Here is a 20942-nt window from a genome sequence, read left to right as displayed (position 1 = left end):
AATTCTTAAAACGTCACGGAACGACTCTCGTGACCAAAGATGACTTAATTTAATTAACATTGCATAAGAAGGGGAAGATGGAAGCTTGTGATGCAAAATTCGAAACCAGAGCGAAGGTGCTAGCGCCGACGTTTCGACAAGTGGACAGTTGCAGTCTTGAAAAAGACAAATTCGCTTGTTGAAACGTCAGCTTCAGCACCTGCCCCCGCGCTTTCGAATTTCTCATTAACACTGCATATCATATAGTGACGAAACTAAAAATTTCGTAACATGACATAACAACTAGTTACCCAACTGAAGTCATGCAACACTGCGTAACGGCGTCACGTGGCATGTTGCTGTTATGAACCGTGTAGCAACTAGTCACCTGACTGAAGTCGCGTAATATCACGTAACAGCTAGTCACGGGACATGTTCCTTCTAAAAGCCATGTAGCAGTGATTCACCTGATGAAAGTCAGATCACATAACTGGTCGCGTGAAATGTTCCCGCCGAAAGCACATGACTAGTGCACACTGTAAAGAATCGACCACACTGTAAGGAAAACAGCTCTACGTTTGATTCCAGCTTCGTGCCACTAACCCATGCTGTGCAAATTTTTTTGATTTCTCACAACAAGGAGCACGCAGCTTTTCTTTAAATTTTATTTTGCAGATTGCGGGCTGCAAGGTTCACCTTCGGTACATAAAATACGAGCAGAACCTTTTGCCCACTCGTGCGCTGATATGATGTGACCTCCTTAAAAAAAGCCAATGATATTCCCAGCTGTGTGCTGTATCAGCATGCACTTACCACATTTGCAACTTGGCTGTATGGTGCTCACGCACAGAAATGTTTCCACTCACACATGCTAGCTGAAGATTTGGGTGGATGTACACTGTTGGGGGTTTCTGGGTGTGTTGTCAGTTGTAGGAAAGAAAGATGAATGATAAGCGCCATGGGGTGGTCTCTTGAGTGTTGAGGAAGTCAACAAGCCAGTGGGTGGGTGTCTGTGGTCCTGCTCGCAGTTGCTGAATAGCGAGGACAGTGGGGACAAGAGTTTCCGCAGGTCGCAGGATCTGCTCATTCAGCAGCTGCTCAAGGCCGAGTCGCCCGACAAGGTAATCACCGCTGCCCGTTCTGCTGACCCACCCACCCCCGCAACACCACGTCTGGACGCAAGCATGCCTTACACCTCCCCCAACTCCTTCCTCTTTTTCCCCCTCTTCTCTTCGCACGTGTCATGTGGCAGTTCGATGGTTTGGGGTGCACACAGGTGAATCTTGAAACGACGACGCAGTTGTTTGTCTTGTGAGAATGTGTTCTCTCCGCGCCGTTAACGGGCTGCCAAATTGTCAATGCGGTGTGGTTTCAGAAAGTCCCCACTAGAGTTGATGTTGTGTTCAAAGCATGGAAAACAAGAATGGGGCAGGTTTCCACACCATTTGCTGCGGGTTCAATCTGTAGTGTGCTTTACAAAGCAAAATCAACAGCACTAGAGGTTTCACCGATCGGTGACCGATCGGTGAAAGTGGCCTGATGCTGGAAAGGGAACTGGTTTGCCCTCGAAGCGGTGCCAAGCATTTATGTACAGTCAGTAACAGCTATATTCAGTGCAGCAGAGCCTTTTCATAAACTCCGAATATGCTTCCCTGTGCTGAACATTGGCCCATCTGGCGGTGGCACTTGTCGACCTTCAAGCGGAGACGAGGCCCTAGTTGCGCGTCCTGAGACTCGTCTGTTAGGCTTGTTTACGTCAAGAGAACAGTCTACATTTCCCGCATCTTAGTTTGGTCAAACTGCGCTACAACTAAGTGACTAGCCGCGGTTAGTTGCGTTAGTAGTAGTGTTAGCCGCGGTTAGCTGCAAAGCACTTATCTAACTGCATTGCAGGAAGGCTAGCTTTACAACTATAAAAAAAAGTTTTGTGTCGCAAGTGCATGCTTTTCTCAACTTGGTAATGTCGTCAGGCTGTCACAGTTCGCCTTTTTCATTTTCCTGTACTTCCCCTCTGCGGTTCTAGCAAGACCTTGGTTGAGGCCACGATGACCAGTATTACCAAAACGAAAGCCTCTGAGATCATGACTTTTAATGATATGTGGAGTTTAACGTCCCAAAAGCAGTATAGATCACGAATTTTTCACCAGAGGAAAGGTGCATGTACCGTGGCATCATGAAAAAGACGAATTTCCAGCTTATGCGTTGCGCCAAGCTGTTCGCTCCGCATCTATAAAGTGGAAGTGGAGAACTGGGGTTTTCTGGTAGCTTCGACACGTAGGGCCAGGTGTTCAGGAATAGTACGAGTTTTAGCAGCCAGAACGTGTTAGAAACATTCTTGTGTTTATAAGGTGGGAGCGGCTAGTTAGCCAGTCACTCGCATATTCAATTCCCTATATATGCAGTATTTTTGATGGAAAGAAAATGAGTTATACATTTCTGCACATGTGCCAGAGGTAGTTAGGGGAAACACAGAAAGAATGAAAAAAAAAAATGTTCTGTTTCCATGTGTGTTAGGCTCTCTGGAGCAACCATGTGCTTGCAGCTTTCTGTACTGTGGACCATCTTTTAAGTTTTGTCTGTTAGTAGGCTTTCCATGGTTTGAAAAGCAGTAGGCCTCGAGCTGATATAAGTTGCGCATGTAGTTTCTTTACAACAGCGTCTTATGTCTTCTTTTTGCCTGCTGCATGGTAATATTTAGTTTTTCCCTTTCTGCCACTGTGGCATGCGTTTGAATGTGAACTGGGCATTTGTTCTGAGGAGTTCCTTTTTTCTTATTTTGTGCGGTGCATTTGGTGCTGTCACCTCAGTCGTTGTTTACGAGCATGCAAAATGTACCAAAGTCTCCTTTCTTTTTTTTTAAACATGTTTTTGTCGGTTGGTTGGACTTTTTTCGTTGGTTACGACTGTCCTTGTGTTCTTATTGCTAACCTCTTGTCTTTGAGGTGGCATGTGCTGTGAGTGTGCTTGCCGATGTGGCCAATCTTCATTTCTATGTTTGCTTGCGACATATTTTTGTTCTTATTTTCCTTTTTTTGTGTGTGTGTGCTGCATAAACTGGAGCCATGTGGTGATGCATTCTTTACGTCTGTATTCCTTTCTGTTCCTGCATGTTCTTTCTTTTTTAAATCTCGTCGGTGTTTGTGACACAGTGCAGGTAATCGGCTCATCGCTCAAGTTTCATAGCTTACTTTTCTTAAACGAATACTGACAATTTTAAAATTATAAGAATAATTGTTACCATGTGCTTCTTGCAAATAGATATTTGATACTTGGAAAGAATTGAGGTTTGGTGTTAATATCGTTATGTTTTGCTAATGCCTTGTCACGATGGTGTGGCAATGCGTTATTGCGGTGTCTTTGCACGGGAGATAATTTCGCTTGTGTGGGTCAGTTGAGCTATAATATGTTAACACTGCTGGAAAAAAAAATAAAACGAGAATGCTAACGATGTTTCACTGCGCTGGGCTTGTGCTCAGCAGGCACAAACTCTAAAAAAAAAAAAAAACAGTGAACCGAACTATTGCTAAAATGAGTGAGAATCGTAAAGTTATCCAGGGCACTGAGAACTCGAAACTGTTATGCCAGCACTTCTTAGAGGGCTTCACCAGGTTTGACAATATTGAGCTGACGAACGCAGTGCATACATGGGGCAATCACGTCGGCCAAAACTTCCTATGCTACACGCCACAAAATTGGGTCAAATTTTATGATGAACGCTGCTTGTTCTTCCTTTCGCGGGCGTGTGCTCAGAGAATGAGGGCGTGACACAGACGTAGGAATTGCCCTACGTAAACGGTAGTGCTGTGACGTTGGTCCTCTACGTAGATGACTGTGCTCCGACATCGCCAGCAGTAGCACGTGACACAGCGAAACTTATATCACACGACGTGTAGTTGGTTTGAATAGAATAAAACTTGAGATAAATGATACAGAAGAAGGAATGCGCGCATCATTTTCATTTATTTTCCTAGGAATTGAAATGAGATGCAAGCCAAATCTGCCTCCGTTTTGCATGTGTTTGTGTCCCGGAGGTTAGCGCCTTGAGGCGACGCCAGCCCTGGAAACGAAATTAATGGTCCTGTACGCTCCAGCCCTCAATATGCTCGTCTATTCTACCGCATCTAAGCCATCGTTTCCAAATGAGTGCACAACAAGGCATCTTCGCAGAAACGGGCAGTAAACCACAAAATAACGCTGGACAACAAACGAACGCCGCTCGGGTGCCCCGGGGGTCAGGTTTGCTCGAGGACGTCATGTGCACGTGACCGTTGGCTCAGATGCTGGAGAGGATAGGGAAGAGACTTGGCTTTGCGAAGACTGCGCAGGGCGAGCAGCAAGGGTTTCGAGCTCACCTCCTCTCATCGTGGTTTCGCGCTGCTTTAAAATACTGGTTTTCTCAACTCGTAATGAACCGATTGAAGAAATTCTAAAGGCATAATGTCCTTTTTCGAACACGCAACTGTCAGTGTCTAGCTAGAATTTGTTATGAGGGGCCTGCTGAGGGGCCCTTTAAAAATAGCAAAGTTTGGGAAATGAATAGAGTCCCTTCATAATTCGGGAGGCTTCTTTTAGGCTTTCTTAAGGCGTGCGAATGTCTTGCTTACTATGTTTCGCTTGTCACACTGTGTTCACTTGCTGCTGTCCCAGTTCCCACAGCTGCACTTGTCTTTGTTCCTGGGTGCAGTACATTTTTTGTCTTGCAATTTCTTTTCTGCTTCTCCATGTGATGCATTCTGTGTTTTTGCAACTTTAGAGTGACATGTTTGGTGCCTTTCATTTGATAGCGCAGTTGTGTACGGAGGCATCTACTTAATTTCTAATAATCAGATCTTATGGTTGCAACTTGAAAAACAATTCTACCATGCATATTTATGCTTTCTCATTGGTTTGTGAGAAGAATGTAGTTGCTAAAATTAGAAAGGAACTCTCATTTCTCTGGAAGTAGCCAGCCCTTTCTCATCAGTCATGCTTATAGGCTATGAAGACAATCAAACCTTTACAAAATGTGCAACTTGATGTCCTGACTTGAACTGAACAGCATTGCAGTCACAGATGGTAGTAGTTTGTTGATTCGATATAAACGACAAGATCACGTATGTTTATGTGCAGTCCTTTTGCGTTTTTGTTGTTCGTGGGAGCAACAGGTAAAGGCAGCTGAAAGCGCAAGCATCTGCACTTGCCTGCACATCGTCTGCGTGCATTTCCTTTTTGTTCTCGTTGCCAAGCGGCTTATTTCAATAAACTCTTGCTACCGAGGAAGCACGTTACTGGCATTGGACATAGACAGTATTTTTCGTCGCGAAGCGAAAGTCCTGCTATGTCGTTTCGACACCTTTCCACGCCACTGTTATCTCTCTGGCTGAGTAGGGTTGAGTGACGGTGAGGCTGTTTTTTACGCCTTCTTTCAGCCCGAGGGTGCGGAAGAAAGTATCTCCAAGCGCAAATCCTTGGAGGACGGGCAGGATGTGGACCAGCCACCCAAGCGACCCAACATGGCGGGTGGACGACCGCCGACGGTGAGCTTCTGCTGTTTTTTTTTTCTTTTTTTCACCTCTTGTCCATCACCACCACCTTCCCTGCCCAACTTCCATTTTTGTTTGTTGCTTTTTCGTTGAGTGGAGCCCTGGGTATGGCGGCGGCATCCTTCCTTTTCCTTGCCGGGTGCATGTTTCAGAAAGGCCCGTTGATGGTTTGGCCTTGGCCTCTGTTTTTAAGATTTGGCAGCGGCTCGGATTGGTAGCATATGGTTGTTAGGTGTTGTAGTTTTTGTATAATTCAGCTGTTTGGTTTCAGCATGCTGGCATGTGACGTGCATACCCCCCTCCCTTTGCAACAGCAATAGCATTATAAATATGTGCTTTTTTCACACACTCATTGCTTCTTCTTTGCTAGAGGCTGAAACTGTGGAGCATCAATACTAGATTGGAGACACTATTAGGAAGAGTCTCCTATCGTCGGGGGAAACATATCAGGGAAAGTCCAGGAAATGTCGTAGTTGACATAGAGAACAGGTTCTTCTGGAATCCTCCTTCTATATCCTTTTTTTTTCTGTCATGTTTCTTTCAAATTGTCACAAATTTGAGCTAAGGTGAACCCACACAAACAAGAACGGACACTGATAATGCTTTCACATCTCAATTAGTAGTAATCGGGAACTGTTGAATTCAATTGGCACAGACAGCACGAGACAATGTAGATATTCGGAAAGTGTGAAAGTGGGAACACACATTGCGTGCAAGAGCTGAACACATTCGTTGCTTCACTGAGTGTGTAAGAGCCGAGTGCACGTGTCAGCATTCGCTCACGTTCCTACTCATGTGCACTGCCACTCACCAGCACTCGCATGCATTTGCACTCATTTCCATGCACACTTAGTGCCACTGGCTCACCCCCACACTCTTGACCATTCTCTTTCGCCCATATATTCTGTTCTTGCATGCCCAATGGTCAACTCGCATTCCTGATTCACATGCATTAGTGTCATCGGGTTTTGTTAATTGGTACTACAACTCATTCATGCTTGCATCCACTTGCACCTGTTGTCACTCACAAGCACTGTCTCATGCCTTTGAATTCATTATGAACTAATGAACTCAACAGCAAGCATGCCATAGCTTAGTATTCGGTAACACGTTTGGAAAAAAAAGTAAACGAAGCATATTGGCTAGAAATGAGCTTCTGAAGTTTTTCCCGGGCTAATTGTCGTATAGTAGCAGTCTTTGCAAAGCCACATTAAGTGCCTATTGTTGTGGTAGCCAGGACTAACAAGTTACATTGCTATTTTGCATGGCATGTTAATACTGCTTGTAATCATTATGACTGATGCCCTAGCTTGCCAGGTTATCCGGGTTCTTAGTTTCGCATCCAACGGGAGGCCAAACATTTGATTTTCTTTCCATCTATAAAGAGAGTACTTGAAGATGCTGTCAGCAGGCATATTAATCAAGCTGGGTCACTCATGCATTATAATTAATTTCGTACAATTGGTGGTTGAACTTGGTGGGTGTTCAGATATGATAAGGGTTTAGTTGGCATGAACTTATTAGGATATTGTGCTAGGTATTACTTAGTTTTATTTCAACAGCTCACTTATAACAGTCCTGAAGCCTGCTGTGACAAAGTGCTCGCTGCCATGGCAGTGCTTGAGGGGAGAGGCGATCTCAAAAAAAAAAAAGTGTTAGTGTGTAACCTAGAGCAATGAATTTCTTGCTGTATATGTAGGCTCTTGTGCTGATTTCAAATATATAATTAGTTTTATGACAACCACAGCTTTCACTTTATGTGTGAAGTATATCTATTTCTGGACCAACTTTCTCTGCTAATAAACTTTTATAATTCTGATCCATTAATGGCTCATATTGCTCCACATCAACTGTAGAATGCAGATAAGTATAAAAAAGTGCATATGATACATTTTAATAGACAGGAAAAACTGTAATGCGAGAATTTTTAGAATTCTCAGCCCATACTAATTGCTTACTTTAGGTTCTTAAAGGGGCCCTGAAACACTTTTTCGAGTTACCATGGAATTAGTTCACTGGAAAAGCTTGTTGCCTCACAAATTCAATGCCTCAAAAATTTTAAGAATCCGTCCAGTATGAGCGGAGTTACAAAAATGTTTGCTGCAATCGCATTCTCTCTTCTCTAGTCCCGACGAAAGCGCTGGAAGCTAAGCAGGTAGGGATGGGAGGGGCAAACAAAAAATTTTACATGCGCCTCTTGACCTTCAACACTTTTTTCATCAAATACGTGACTTTTTCAGTTCGATCGCGCGCACACACGTGGACAATTGACGGCCTCTTGCGGTGATTTCTGTAACAACCGAGCGCGCCATGTTCAAATAAGCCAATGGCTGACAGATGAGTCATCTACGTGGGGTTTTTGGGCACATTCCGTGATTTGTCGAGGGAAGAGAGAGCAATTTTTAGCTGACTTTGATAATTTATTGCGAATTCCAGGCCACGTGTACCAGGAAGCCTCTACTACCGATCGGCAGCATTTGCTGACCATGCTCAAAAAGTGTTGCAGGGCCCCTTTAATAATTATATACAGCCGATCCTTAATTTTAAAGAAAATACTTGCACCCTTTACATGCTAAGGGATATGTGGGCAAAATTTCATCTCCATCAGGCTGTCAAAAGTGGCAAACACTTAATTTTTAAACAGAAAATGTCAGAAAGTGGATCTTGAGGAAAACGCACTTAAAGGCATCAGTTAGAGCTCATCTATACGGGAAAGTTATGTTTTTTTGAAGATGATTCTTCCACAATGAGAGCTTGGCAACCATGGTTAATTTGAGCATGTGGCTTTAGTGAACTGCTCATGCAAAATGCAATGGCAAGCAGCCAGGTGACAATTTTCATGGGACTCTGGTCCGTGAGATCTTTTTAGTTTTTAGTAGCCACTTCGTGCTCTCTTCAAGGGATTTCAACCACTTCGATTTAATTACAAATTTCAGCTTTTTGTTGTGAATTAAGAGAAGCTAAACTGGCAAAAACAAAGAAGTTCTATTCTTCGGCTCGCATCATCCTTAAAAACTTGCTTTGCTTGCATGGCATCATTGCGCAGCTCAAGGAAGATTTGAACGCTTTAATAAGGTGACCCTCCACAGACGAATGGTCACTCGGCTTTAACAGCTTCTGGCTGCAATTTTTAAGCTTCGCAATGCAATTATACTTTTCAGCGTCTGGTATCATCGCACTGCCATGAGTTGAGCTTTAGAGCTAGTCTTGAAATTACATTAGCAGAGGCTGCTTATTCTTATAAGTGGGCTGTGCGTCTCATTGCTTGTACATTGCCGTCATGTGCTTTCCCTTCTCCTCCCCCCATTCCCATGCCCCCTCATTGCTGATGCATGCTCCGATTGGTGGTGATGTCGCCTTCTTGCTGCCGCTATCTTCTTGGGCCTTTATGCGGTTTGCTTTTCTGTTGCTCCCTCCCCCCAACATTCTCTCCCATTCATTTGTTCCCAAAAGATTGCCCGTGTCACTATCCCAAAGAACTTTGCCCAAAGCATCCACTACTACACCCAGTACCAGCGTGTTCCCGCAGGGATCGTGCAGCAGGTGAGGTTGGGCCCTTCAAGGTTCTGGGTCGGGGGTGTGCGAATAGTGGCGGTACAGTGGAAGCCTAGTCAAAATGCTGATTTAGCTGGCGGTTTCTTGACAGAGATTTGAGAAACGTTGGTTTTGGCTCCCCGGGTCCGTAGTTCTGCCGGCCAGGTTACAGTCATTTGACGAGAGGGATCTGTCGGTTGCTACAACACATGTGAATAGCATATTAATCTCACAGGTGGATGAGAAGGCAATGCAGATTTTGCCACAGCATGGCAGGTGGTGAATTTCACGTATTAGCATCGTTTATATGCTCTCTTGTTTAGTTTAGGAGCCCTCACTGCTGCCTTTGGAATGAGTCGTCGAGAGCAACCCCAGAGCAGACATAAGCTGTCGAACCATTAGAAGTGAACTTGGGACTGAAAGGCATTGTTCAGAAGCTTTTGTATGTTCGCACACCCCTTGCCTGAACCCTAAGTGGTGTGATAGTACCGTGGTGTCATAGCAGAACAGAGCTGCTACTTGTTACTTTTTAGCAAAACAAGCTTGTAGAAATCTGGGGGCTGGCTATGGTGCAAGCTTATAAAATGCCTTCATTTGAATTTTTAGTTATTGTCGGCACATCTTCTGCACTGCAGCTTCGTATATTCTGTTAGCTCGCGTTCACTCGAAGCTAAATTGCATGGAAAAAGAAAATCTTAATGCATTGTTTGTCCATTGTAAAACAGAATACAGTGCGCAAGTGGGATGACACAAATTGCTGCAATTCAGTGCAAGTGCCAAACTTTCACTGAAGCTTTGCTCATCTATAGCACATGTTATGCAGCCACCATCATACCAATGTCGAACTTGCCTTTTCGTACTGTGCACTTTTGCGGATTGTGGCAGACATTTCTGATGTGTCCACTTGAATTTTACGGGTTTGCTCCTTTCTTCCAAAAGTATGCGATACTTATGCTTCGGCTCTCTTATTTGTTAAAGTTAAAGGGGTCATGAAATGTTGCCCCGCCGCGGTGGTCTAGTGGCTAAAGTACTCGGCTGCTGACCCGCAGGTCGCGGGATGGAATCCCGGCTGCGGCGGATGCATTTCAGATTGAGGCGGAAATAGTGTAGGCCTGTGTGCTCAGATTTCGAAGCATGTTAAAGAACCCCAGGTGGTCGAAATTTCTGGAGCCCTCACTACGGCGTCTCTCATAATCATATGGTGGTTTCGGGACGTTAAACCCCTGTAATAATCCCCATGGGCATTGACAGTATTCTGTAAATAAAATAAATAAAAATAAATAATTATCAATCATGAAATACTTTCTGGAAATTTTGAATTCAGAATCCTGGCCATCCATTCAATACTATTCGTCAATTCATCGCGTCGTCCAGGTTAATTTAATAGCTATATAAGCACAATTTCGATTCCTCGGTCGCATTCCCCTGAACTTTACAGCTGATGTCATTTCAAGTCGGCCAATGAAAAATCTCTGTCGTCGACAAAACATGGCGACGTGGTGGTGTTTGCTGAGCCACAGTTGAGCGAGGCTTGTAGCGGCATTCTGTCTCGATCGCAGTGTCATAAAGCCGTCACAAATGTTGTTTCGACTTTGATAAATTGTGCGGCACTGTCTGACGAGGCACACGGAAAGTATCACGAGGACTAAGCCACCCAAAACACCTCGTAAAGCACTGGTGAACACAATCGGTAAGAAAAGCATTGGGACGCTGCGCCGAATGAGCGATGGCAACAGGTGGCGAAGCGCAGATGCACGTGAAAGTGGAACCAAACGGAGCACTTGCTGTACTTTTACAGTATACTCAGCTCTGAGCACAAAAATGGTGTTATTATTATTTTTTTTCATTTCTAGGTTCTTATAAATCTATAGTTTTGGAGCAAGAGAAAGCTAACGCTTGGTTTATAACTTCTCTTGCCACGACGTTCCGCTAACTTCACACATTAATGCCTATGGCAGCCAATAGTGCCGCCTGTTTCCAACGAAGATCATTATTTACTGGGTGTTGTGCTGAAATATTTCAAAATCAGCATGTCTGGTCCCTATCGAAGCAGGGAAAATTGCCAACGGGTAGCTTCATTTTTGTTTCATGACCCCTTTAACATGCTGTAAGTGCGAGGGAGGCAGTACACCTGATGCGATCAGGCTTGTGCACTTTGAGCCCAAAAAACAGTGCAGATTTATTTTCTCACAGTCGAACAATTCATTAGTCGATAGCAGATGGTCGAGCTAGCAAGTTGCTGCACCAGCGGAAACCGATCTCGGCGTTGCACGTTTTCTAGAGGCAGTCTTTCATTAAATATAAAGGCGATATTGCCCGAAAACGACTGGTACACATGAAGTAGAGGAAGCTTATGCAAAATACCCGCAAATTCACTGATTCACATACGAACCTTCCGTATATAACTTCCAACTTTTCACTTAATTTGCTTGTTCTGTATAAGTTGATCACATTAATAACAGACCTTCTTTGAAGAACTTATAGACTAGAAGGAAGCAGGTTTCGTCTGCGGTGGCGCATTGATTACGGTTCACTGTGTAATGCTCCTATGAGCTTCTTTCGTATCGCTGGTGCCCTAAGTGCTAGTAGATGTAGAAACTTTTTTCTTGTGCAGCGGTGGTTCGTCAAAAAGAGACAGTACTGTCAATTGTTATCAGTGTTGAGCGCATCTGCACATGCCCTGCACACAAGTGTACCCTTGTTTCTTTACATACGTGTTGCCTCTGCTACGTGTGCTCGTTGCAGTGTATTGTAGGAAACGGTTCTTGGGCACTCACGGATTTTGGCGACGCGTGCCGAACATGTGAGTGCACTGTAAGAAACAGTTCTTGGGCACTCATGGAATGTTAGCAACGTGTGCGGGTTGCAGCGTAATGTAGGAAACGGTTCTTGAGTACTCACGGAATTTTGGCGAAGCGTGCGGAACATGTGAGTGCAATGTTAGAAACAGTTTTTGGGCACTCACGAAATGTTAGCAACGTGTGCGGGTTGCAGTTTACTGTAGAAAACGGTTCTTGGGCACTCGCGGAATGTTATCAATGTGTGCGGGTTGCAGTGTACTGTAGCAAATGGTAAATGTTAGCAACGTGTGTTGGTTGCAGTGTACTGTAGGAAACGGTTCTTGGTCACTCTCGGAGTGTTAGCAACATGTGCGGGTTGCTGTGTACTGTAGGAAACGGATTTTGGGCGCTCGCGAAATGTTAGCGACATGTGCGGGTTGCAGTGTATGGAAACGGTTCTTGGGCACTCGCGGAATGTTAACGTGTGCGGGTTGCAGTGTACTGTAGGAAACGGTTCTTGGGCACTCACGAAATGTTAGCAATGTGTGCGGGTTTAAGTGTACTGTAGGAAATGGTTCTTGGGCACTCGCGAAATGTTAGCAACGTGTGCGGATTGCAGTGTACTGCAGGAAACGGTTCTTGGGCACTCACAGAATGTTAGCAACGTATGCGGGTTGCGGTGTACTGTAAGAAACGGTTCTTCGGCACTCACAGAATGTTAGCAACGCGTGCGGGTTGCGGTGTATTGTAGAAAATTGTTCTTGGGCTCTCACGGAATGTTAGCAACGCGTGCAGGTTGCATTGTACTGTAGGAAACGGTTCTTGGCCACTCGCAAAATGTTAGCGACGTGTGCGGGTTGAGTGTACTGTAGGAAACGGTTCTTGGGCACTTGTAAAATGTTAGCGACGTGTGCGGGTTTAAGTGTACTGTAGGAAACGGTTCTTGGGCACTCGCAAAATGTTAACGTCGTGTGCAGGTTGCAGTGTACTGTAGGAAACGGTTCTTGGGAACTCGAGGAATGTTAGCGATGCCGTCAGGTTGCAGTGTACTGTAGGAAATGGTTCTTGGGCACTCGCAAAATGTTAGCGACGTGTGCGGGCTGCAATGTAGTGTAGAAAACAGCTTTTGGGTATTCATGAAACGTTGGCAACGCGTGCAGGCTGCAGTGTAGTGTAGGAAATGGTTCTTGGGCACTCGCGCAATGTTAGCGACGCGTGCGAGTTGCAGTATACTGTAGGAAACAGTTCTTGGGAACTCACAGAATGTTAGCAATGCGTGTGGGTTGCGGTGTATTGCAGAAAATAGTTCTTGGACACTCACGTAATGCTAAAAGGGTTAAAGCTTTTTCTAGTGAAAGGAAAACTGCCAAAAAAGATTGCGATAACGGAACACTCGAGAGAATGTGCACGTAGCTCGGGTTTAGCCCCGGCAACTTGCAATGTTCTCGATTTTCTCTTCAAACATTCTTTACTTGTCTTTTATGTTTTAGATATGTATGCATTACCGCTATATGAAACCTGGATGGAAGTTCAGTATTATGTCATAGTTAGCAAATGTATCCAGTTTTCTGTACCAGCCTTTTATGTGTCAACCTGTTGATAAACCTGGGTGCTTGACTGACATGATTACTGGAGTAGAAGGGGACAGTGAAAGGAGGTGCGGATGCAGACGTTGTTTCTATTCATATGTATCCGTGCACTTGTTTCATCAGTGTAGATCTTTCTTGCAGTTCTTCAAGGGCTAAGAATTGCACACCTACTCATCTTTCTTGAGTATGCACCTTAACTGTGATCAACATTATGAATGTATTAATGTTTTCCTCACCAACCCTCTAGTAGTCATATTCAGACACTGAAGGGAAAACTTGTGATAATTTGTGAAGCGAAGACTGCTGCTCAGTCGCAGTGCTGTCCTATGAAGAGTGGCGTTCCTGTGCCAAGTGTGTGTGAATGCCTTCGTGTGTGAAGTTTGATCCTTTGCATATTTTGTGTTTACTGACCTGTGCCCCTCACCCTCTTTTTTCCCGGCCTCTTCCCCCATTTGTTCCGGATTAGGGAGCAAGCGGCATGTCCCTTACTCCCGAGATTAAGGTAATTGGGCAGCTGAGGTCCCCCGAATTTTGTGCCTCTGTGTTTATACTTTGCTGTCCTTCCCCTCACCCTCTTTTCACCCTGTTCATTTGTTGTCGTCGTCATCGCTTTCCTTGGTGTCTCTATTGTTATCTGCTGTGGCTCTCCCTCCCTGACCCTGTGCCTTCCTTTCCATGGATTGCCTGCCGTTTGTGCTTACGGCAATTAGTGTTCTGCTCACGTTAGTGACTCAACGCGCGGAGAGCCACATGTACATGCAACTTGAAACCGTGCCGGATCGCAAGCTGGGCCTCCTTAAAGGGACACCTAAGTCAAATAACAATTTACGTCAGAGTGAAAGCTCAATACCGTATTTACTCGCGTAATCCTCGCACTCGCACAATTCTCGCACCCCCCGCATCGCCCAACAAAAATACGATTTCTTTTTTTCCTCGAGTAATTATCGCACCCCCGAAAACTGCTGCAATAATGTCGTCTGCTCTTTTCAGTCACTGATGATGATAGCGCACGTCATCTGGCGGCATCTCTTAAGCATCAAGCGTACTATTGCACAGAGATTCAATCCAACTGAAGCCAAGCCAAGCCGAAGTGGCCAGTGCGCGTTGCGGCGTGTTTTGTATGTTGCGTCGGTAACCTTGTCAAGCTATGAGGCGATACTGAAGCTGTACGGCTGCTTTCAAGTTGCAAGTGATAGATAATGCACTAAAGAACGGCAACAGGGCCGCGGGTAGGCCCTTGGGATTGATGATAAACTTTATTTCTTAAGAAGGAAACTGCGGACAATTCTGTTAAATAGCCATCAGCCCAATACTGACGTCCCACGCTTACCTTTTGATGGCTCCTGTTGAGCGACGAACACTACCGCTATGCCCGCAACGTCCGCAAGCTTTGCGTGTGGTATTCTAATTCTCGACTATTTGCTTCCACTTTTTGTGTCTCAATTAAATCTTGTCTTGTGTTGAACCTCTGCTTTCATTGTTGAGGTAAGTTTTAATTAGTACTTCTTAAAGCTTGCTGTACGTTTTTGCTCTTTTTCATAGAAAGTTTTCCCCGCGCAAGTCTCGCACCCCCCCAACTTTTCATCGGTTTTCCAGCAAAAAAAGTGCGAGGATTATGCGAGTAAATACGGTATATGACAACATCTAAAATGACAGCAATATTATCAACAACAGTGGTCTACTTACCGAGAAATTAAAGTAAATGCACAACAGCATAAGCGCCGCAGTAGGACATTTTCAAAATGATCCTGATTACATAAAAAGGACAGCCTACAATTAATCACTAGTAATTGATCTCACTAAACTAAATAAGGAACTTTCCGTACATCAAGAAACACAGTAAAATGCTGCTTGTTTGTTTCTGCCTGATTCATGAAAAAAAAAAAACGCTGGACGTTATTATGGCGAATGGCACGAGCGATTAAAAAATTCAATTTTCGCGTGGTTACACGGGACAGCTTGTGCCATCTAGCGGGGCGCAGTTGAAACAGAAAGGTCTGCAATCTCGAAGCTAATGGTGGGAAATCGATCAATGGTCGTTGTTGCTGCTGTAGCTCCCTCTGCTTTCGGTCTGCTGCTACTAGTGCAGTAAAGCTGGGCAACGTTGTGTACGGCAATAGCAACGTGAATCGGTTCGGTTGGTCCGCTTCTTGAGGCGGGTAACTTGAAGTGCACTAACCCGATGCGAACCACTAAAACGTTGATCTTATTTCAACATAGGCCCTTTCTTGGCACAAAAATAACACTACGAGATTTCTGGGCTGCTATTTTAGCAATCAGTGTCGACCTAATAGTTGCCTTTAGTGTCTCTTTAAAGGGACCCTGCAACACTTTTTCAGCATGGTCAGAAAACGCTGCCAATGAGTAGTCGAGGCACGCGAGAAGTGTGAGCTTAACATTATAGCGAAGCACGTAGCTGGGTATGTACGAATGATTCTTAGCTAGGAATCTTTCACTCTTCTCAGGACAAATCACCATAAGCATTGTGAACTGCACGTTTCCCGCGACCTCAGCAGGATGGCGCTGTGTCTTTGCAATTATTTATTTATTTATTTATTTACATATACTGCCAATCCCAATTAGGGATTATTGCAGGAAGGGCACATACATTGTGAAAGGGCAAGATTTATACAGAGGGTACTCACTGAATTATTATAATAACGAGTGAGACAACGCCGACAAAAATACAATTGCTACCACTAAAATACATTCAGTAGCATAGGACATCAATTCCAACTAGTACTGAAGAAAAAGAATAGTGAGCACTTCAAACAGTGGACAAGAAAAAAACAGAGTTCGTCAGTTCTGAAGATAATAAATAACATTCGAGCAGGGATGAAAAAGTTTCCAATGATCGACTGTTTGTTATACTGATTGGCAAGTTATACCACTCGCGAATTGCTAGTGGAAAAAAAGAATATTTCAGACAGTCCGTCCGGCACTGATATTCATTCAGTGTCAGAGAATGCTTTTGTCGTGTTGGCCTTGTTTCTTTAAATGACATGTACTTTGAACTGTCTATGTTTAGCTGTTGGTGAACTAACTGATATAGGAATTTCTGACGTGCCAGTTTAGCGCGGTTTTTTATTGTTAGGAGACCTGCTTTTTTTAAAAGTTCTGTGGGTGAGTCAGTTATTCTGTACTTGTTATAGACAAATCTTATCGCTTTTCGTTGTATTCGTTCTAGGGCATTTATGAGATTGTTTGTAAAGGGAAACCACGCGACGTTTGCATATTCTAAGACAGGTATGACGAATGCTTTGTAGGCTAGAAGTCTCGTTTCAGGTGGCGCGGAAGCGAGACTTCTACGAAGGAAAAAACAGCCGTTTTAATGCAGCTGATGTGACTTGACTAACGTGGATATCCCATCTAAAATCTTGCGTTAAAGTTAAACCTAGGTATTTATGTTCAGTCACTACCGGAAGTGGAGAGTTATTTATAACGTAAACAAATTCAGATACTTGCTTTTTTCTTGTTATCCTCAAGAGAGCAGATTTTTTAACATTCAGGGTCATTTGCCAAAGAGCACACCACTTAGATATGAACTGCAAGGCATTGTTCAGTTTTACATGATCATCTGGGGCGTTAATTTCCTGGTAAAGTATACAATCATCGGCGAAAAGCCTCACATTAACACCAATGCCAGCAGGTAAATCATTAATGAAGATCAAAAATAAAATGGGGGCCGAAACACTGCCCTGCGGTACACCTGACGTAACGTTGGCTATGGTAGAACTTTCGCGATTGACTTGCACATACTGTGTTCGGTTACTCAGATAATTGTCGATCCAGTCAGTAAGTGGGCCTGCGCCTATCGTTGCTTCTAATTTTTTTATAAGTTTTTTGTGTGGCACCCGATCAAACGCCTTTGAGAAATCTAATAGAATTAAATCAGTTTGTTTTGTACAGTCTACATTGAGGGAGATGTCGTGAATTAGTTCAACCAGTTGGGTAACTGTAGATAGTCCTTTGCGAAAACCGTGTTGTAGTGGCGATAAGATGTTATTCTGGTCAAGGTACAACGTTAGATGTTAAAGATTAATGTGTTCCAGTAGTTTGCAAGTTGTGCTGGTTAATGAAATGGGTCTGAAATTTAAAGGGTCAGCTTCGCTACCAGATTTATGAGCAGCGGCTACTTTTGCGATTTTTCATTCTCGGGGGAGGGAACAGGTTGATAGGGACTTATTGAAAAGTATACACAAGTATTTGGCTACCTTATCAGCATATCACCTAAGAAATTCATTTGGCAAGTTATCGGGACTGGCACCTTTCTTAATTACTAGAGTTACATGCCCCCGTAGAGTTACATGCCCCCTACAGGAGCAGAGTTGCGCATAGGCCCATCATTATGTCAACGACTGCGCAGTCAAGCCACTCATCGCGCATGCAGGAGACAATTGCAGCACGATGTTCCTGCGTTGGTGACGAGGAGCATACTTATTCGCACACGCTGAGCATGAACTAAGCGACATGGTGAAAACAGTTTTGCATTGGTGGGCAGATTCCACCATCAAAGCCTTCAGATGCATGCTACAATCTAAACAGCTGAAAAGTTTGCTTTTGTGCGTGGTAATTTGCAACGAAACGCGGTGCCATTACTTACAGCATGTACACAACCTTTTCTCCCCTGGTCGGAAGGCAAGAAATAGTAGCCTTGAAGGGCGTTTGAAGGAAATTCACACACACATGGTCGACAATAGGATCGATGGAAGCGAGAACGCTGTAGGCCCTTCTGCTCAGATTTGGGAACACGTTAAAGAACCACAGGTGGTTGAAATTTCCGGAGCCCTCCACTACGGTGTCTCTCTTAATAATATGGTGGTTTTGTGATTTTAAATGCCACGTATCAATGATATCGACAATAGAATGCATTTTGGCCGCCGGTGCCAGCGGATTGGCAGCCGCCGACAAAATATTGCGCGTGCAGTTACCACTGACAAACTCTCACAATAAGAGCTGACTGTCTTCTGGCAACACCACGAGTGCTGCCAATACTCGTATTGCATCATATAATACACGAAAGATCAAATAATTTAAGCATGCCTAACTCCATTAAAATAGTGCAGAATGAATTAGTAAAGGTGAAGGACGCAAATAAAGGTGAAGGGGGGCGGGGGGCGAAGAATCCGTCAAGCCGTCATTACGGCTTTTCCCTCCGCCTCCTGTTACCTGTACTGTGACAAATTAAATCAAGTTAACACAAATCAACAAGAATAAGATGATTAAAAAAACAATGCATGTTAGCTTAGTGCATAAGGTAAATAAAAGGTAATTAAGGGTGAATCAAGCATGAAATAGGTGAACCGAAAATGTAACCAAAATCACAGTGAATCTTCATGGGAATGCATGCTGGCTTTCGCCGTCAAGTCATCCTAGCCTGCCATAAGGGACTTTGTGAATTGAAATTCAGAATTAATGCTGCAGAACCGACAGAGACGCAAGAGCTTTTTAATGAAATTTTATTTGTACAATGGTGTAAATATTATGGATGAGAAATAGCTGCCGGCAGTAGGTGTACTACACCCAGTCATATGGTTGCACAGAACTGTCAATAGGACATACTTTCGAACACTTCGCCAAGGTGTGGAGCCGATATAGCGCATACTCTTCACGCGCGCACGCTGAAACGTTAGACGACCGCTAGCGGCGGTCACGGATGGACTGACGGAAACTACAACCGGAGCGTGCCCGTAAAGTTGGCTTCGCCGCTTCGATTTGAACATTTGACGTTACTTTATACCACGTGACAACGCTCACTAAAAAGTGGCGTGACTTTACGCAGTAATTTTAGCAATCACACCAAAAGTCAGCCATGCATTCAAAGAAAAAGAAAGGGCTCAAGGTCTTGATGTGTGCTGTCTAACGGGTGCATCTTTTTGCCCCCCTGGTCATACCCCCCTAGCTAGCTTTCAGTGTGCTCGGTGATGCGAAAGGACAGAGAAAGCGCCTGAAACGTACTATAAATACCTGTAACTGCGCTCGTACTTCGAAATATCTTTGCGACAGTCTATTTGTGAGGCGATGAACTTTTTTAATGAAGCCATTTCATGATTATTAGAAAAGGTGTTGCGGACTTCTTTTTTAGAGTTAGTTGCTTTATTTTGTGGGAGATGTGGTATGTTACTCCTATAATTGTTGTGTTGGGCCTATGTGCCACCTCCTCGCAGGAAGTTGTAAACGCACCACATGGTACATAAATTTCCTACACTAATTTGGTGGCTGTACAACTACCGCGGAAGTTACTAGTGTTACGCATGGGTCTGTTTCACTTCTTGTTCTTGCAGCCTACCATTTTCTACGCAGCATCACTCCATTGACCTAAATTTTGAGGCTATCATCATAATTTTCTTTTTCATTTTTTTTTTTTTTGAGAAAGCTGAAGACAGCCTTTGTGCCTAATTTTATTGGAAGTAATTTCTGAATGTTCGAACAAATGTGGAATTCACTCCGACATTTATTATACTATGCGTAGCTAACACTGTCACATTTACTTCAAAATAGAACATCTAACTGAAGTAGGAGTTGCCCAAATATAAAAAAACTAAAAAGCTTTTGATGTGAATGACCTCATTCATTGCGAGTTAATTAGCTAAACCTCACTTTGTGATGCCATAAGCTGCATCCTTTTTATTCACTTTCCTGATGCAGTCTTTCTTTTTTAGTCTCTTCGCTTGACTGTCTAGCTTGTACAAATATACATGTGTGATGTATTAGCATAAAGCATGTTTAAGTAATTACATTCATGTAAGTTGGGCGGTGACCATGTTTAAAGATGGAGATTATCACAGCAGCAGCTCATTCGCACGCAGCACTGTCTCCAAGACTTATGGGTTTAGATAGAGCCCCTTGGCTGCTAAATGGCCTTAGGGTTGGGCAGTTAAAGTAGATGCTGTTTCTCTAAGTGAAACAGTTTTTAACTATGCCGGATTGTTGGTCACTCACTTCAAACAGCTCGACTGCGTATGCTGATGTGCCTCGTGTGCTCTCCCTCGGCAGGCTCACCTCGCCGGTCAGAACCCAATGCTGGCATCGATGCTGGCACAGACACCTCGGCCCGTGCCCTCAGTCCCGACGTCCATCGCCAACTCGATAGTGTCGCAGCTGCCCCAGGAGCGGCTGCCCAAGAACCTCGAGAAGAAGCTCATTCACACTCCTCTGACGCCTGGCGCACTGTTGGCCCCTCAGCAGCAGCAAACGCAGCAGCCACAGCAGCCACAGTCTGTGATGATCAAGCAGCCGCAGCCCGGTCGACCCACCACGTTGCTCGGCCTTGGACCACAAGGTTTGGCACACTTTCCGGCATGACTGCGCCTTGCCGATTATTTCGTTAGATGTCTACTCTCTAGACATCTGCACCTTTTGAGGGAGTCTTGGGCATAATCATCATCCGGCCCATGTGCCTTTGCTTGCTTCAGAAGCTGCATTTGTACAAAAGAACACGTAGTCCAAGCCTCATGGATCTGCGTGTTGGAACAGAGTGTCTTTTGTTTTAGTTTTAGTTTCGTACCACCGTGAAATATTGTATTTCATTTCTGTTC

General features: G+C 44.2%; 1 protein-coding gene across 15 annotated transcripts in view; it reads left to right on the top strand.

The window, feature by feature from the left end:
* Positions 1-20942, top strand: part of LOC119170694 (uncharacterized) — a 615982-nt gene that overhangs the window by 549016 nt on the left and 46024 nt on the right. For 9 of the 15 annotated variants that reach the window (XM_075886872.1, XM_075886863.1, XM_075886859.1 and 6 more), the window contains 5 exons: positions 1008-1100; positions 5388-5495; positions 8955-9044; positions 13871-13906; positions 20401-20686. In XM_075886872.1, the coding sequence (XP_075742987.1) occupies positions 1008-1100; positions 5388-5495; positions 8955-9044; positions 13871-13906; positions 20401-20686 (613 nt within the window). The remainder of the gene's footprint in view (positions 1-1007; positions 1101-5387; positions 5496-8954; positions 9045-13870; positions 13907-20400; positions 20687-20942) is intronic. The other 6 variants (XM_075886866.1, XM_075886861.1, XM_075886865.1 and 3 more) reach the window with 6 other exon arrangements.

This window comes from Rhipicephalus microplus, chromosome 2 (assembly GCF_043290135.1).
Source record: "Rhipicephalus microplus isolate Deutch F79 chromosome 2, USDA_Rmic, whole genome shotgun sequence".
Lineage (NCBI taxonomy): Eukaryota > Metazoa > Arthropoda > Arachnida > Ixodida > Ixodidae > Rhipicephalus > Rhipicephalus microplus.
The sequence above is the reverse complement of the archived record's forward strand: the minus strand, read 5'-3'. Positions and strand labels throughout refer to the sequence as shown.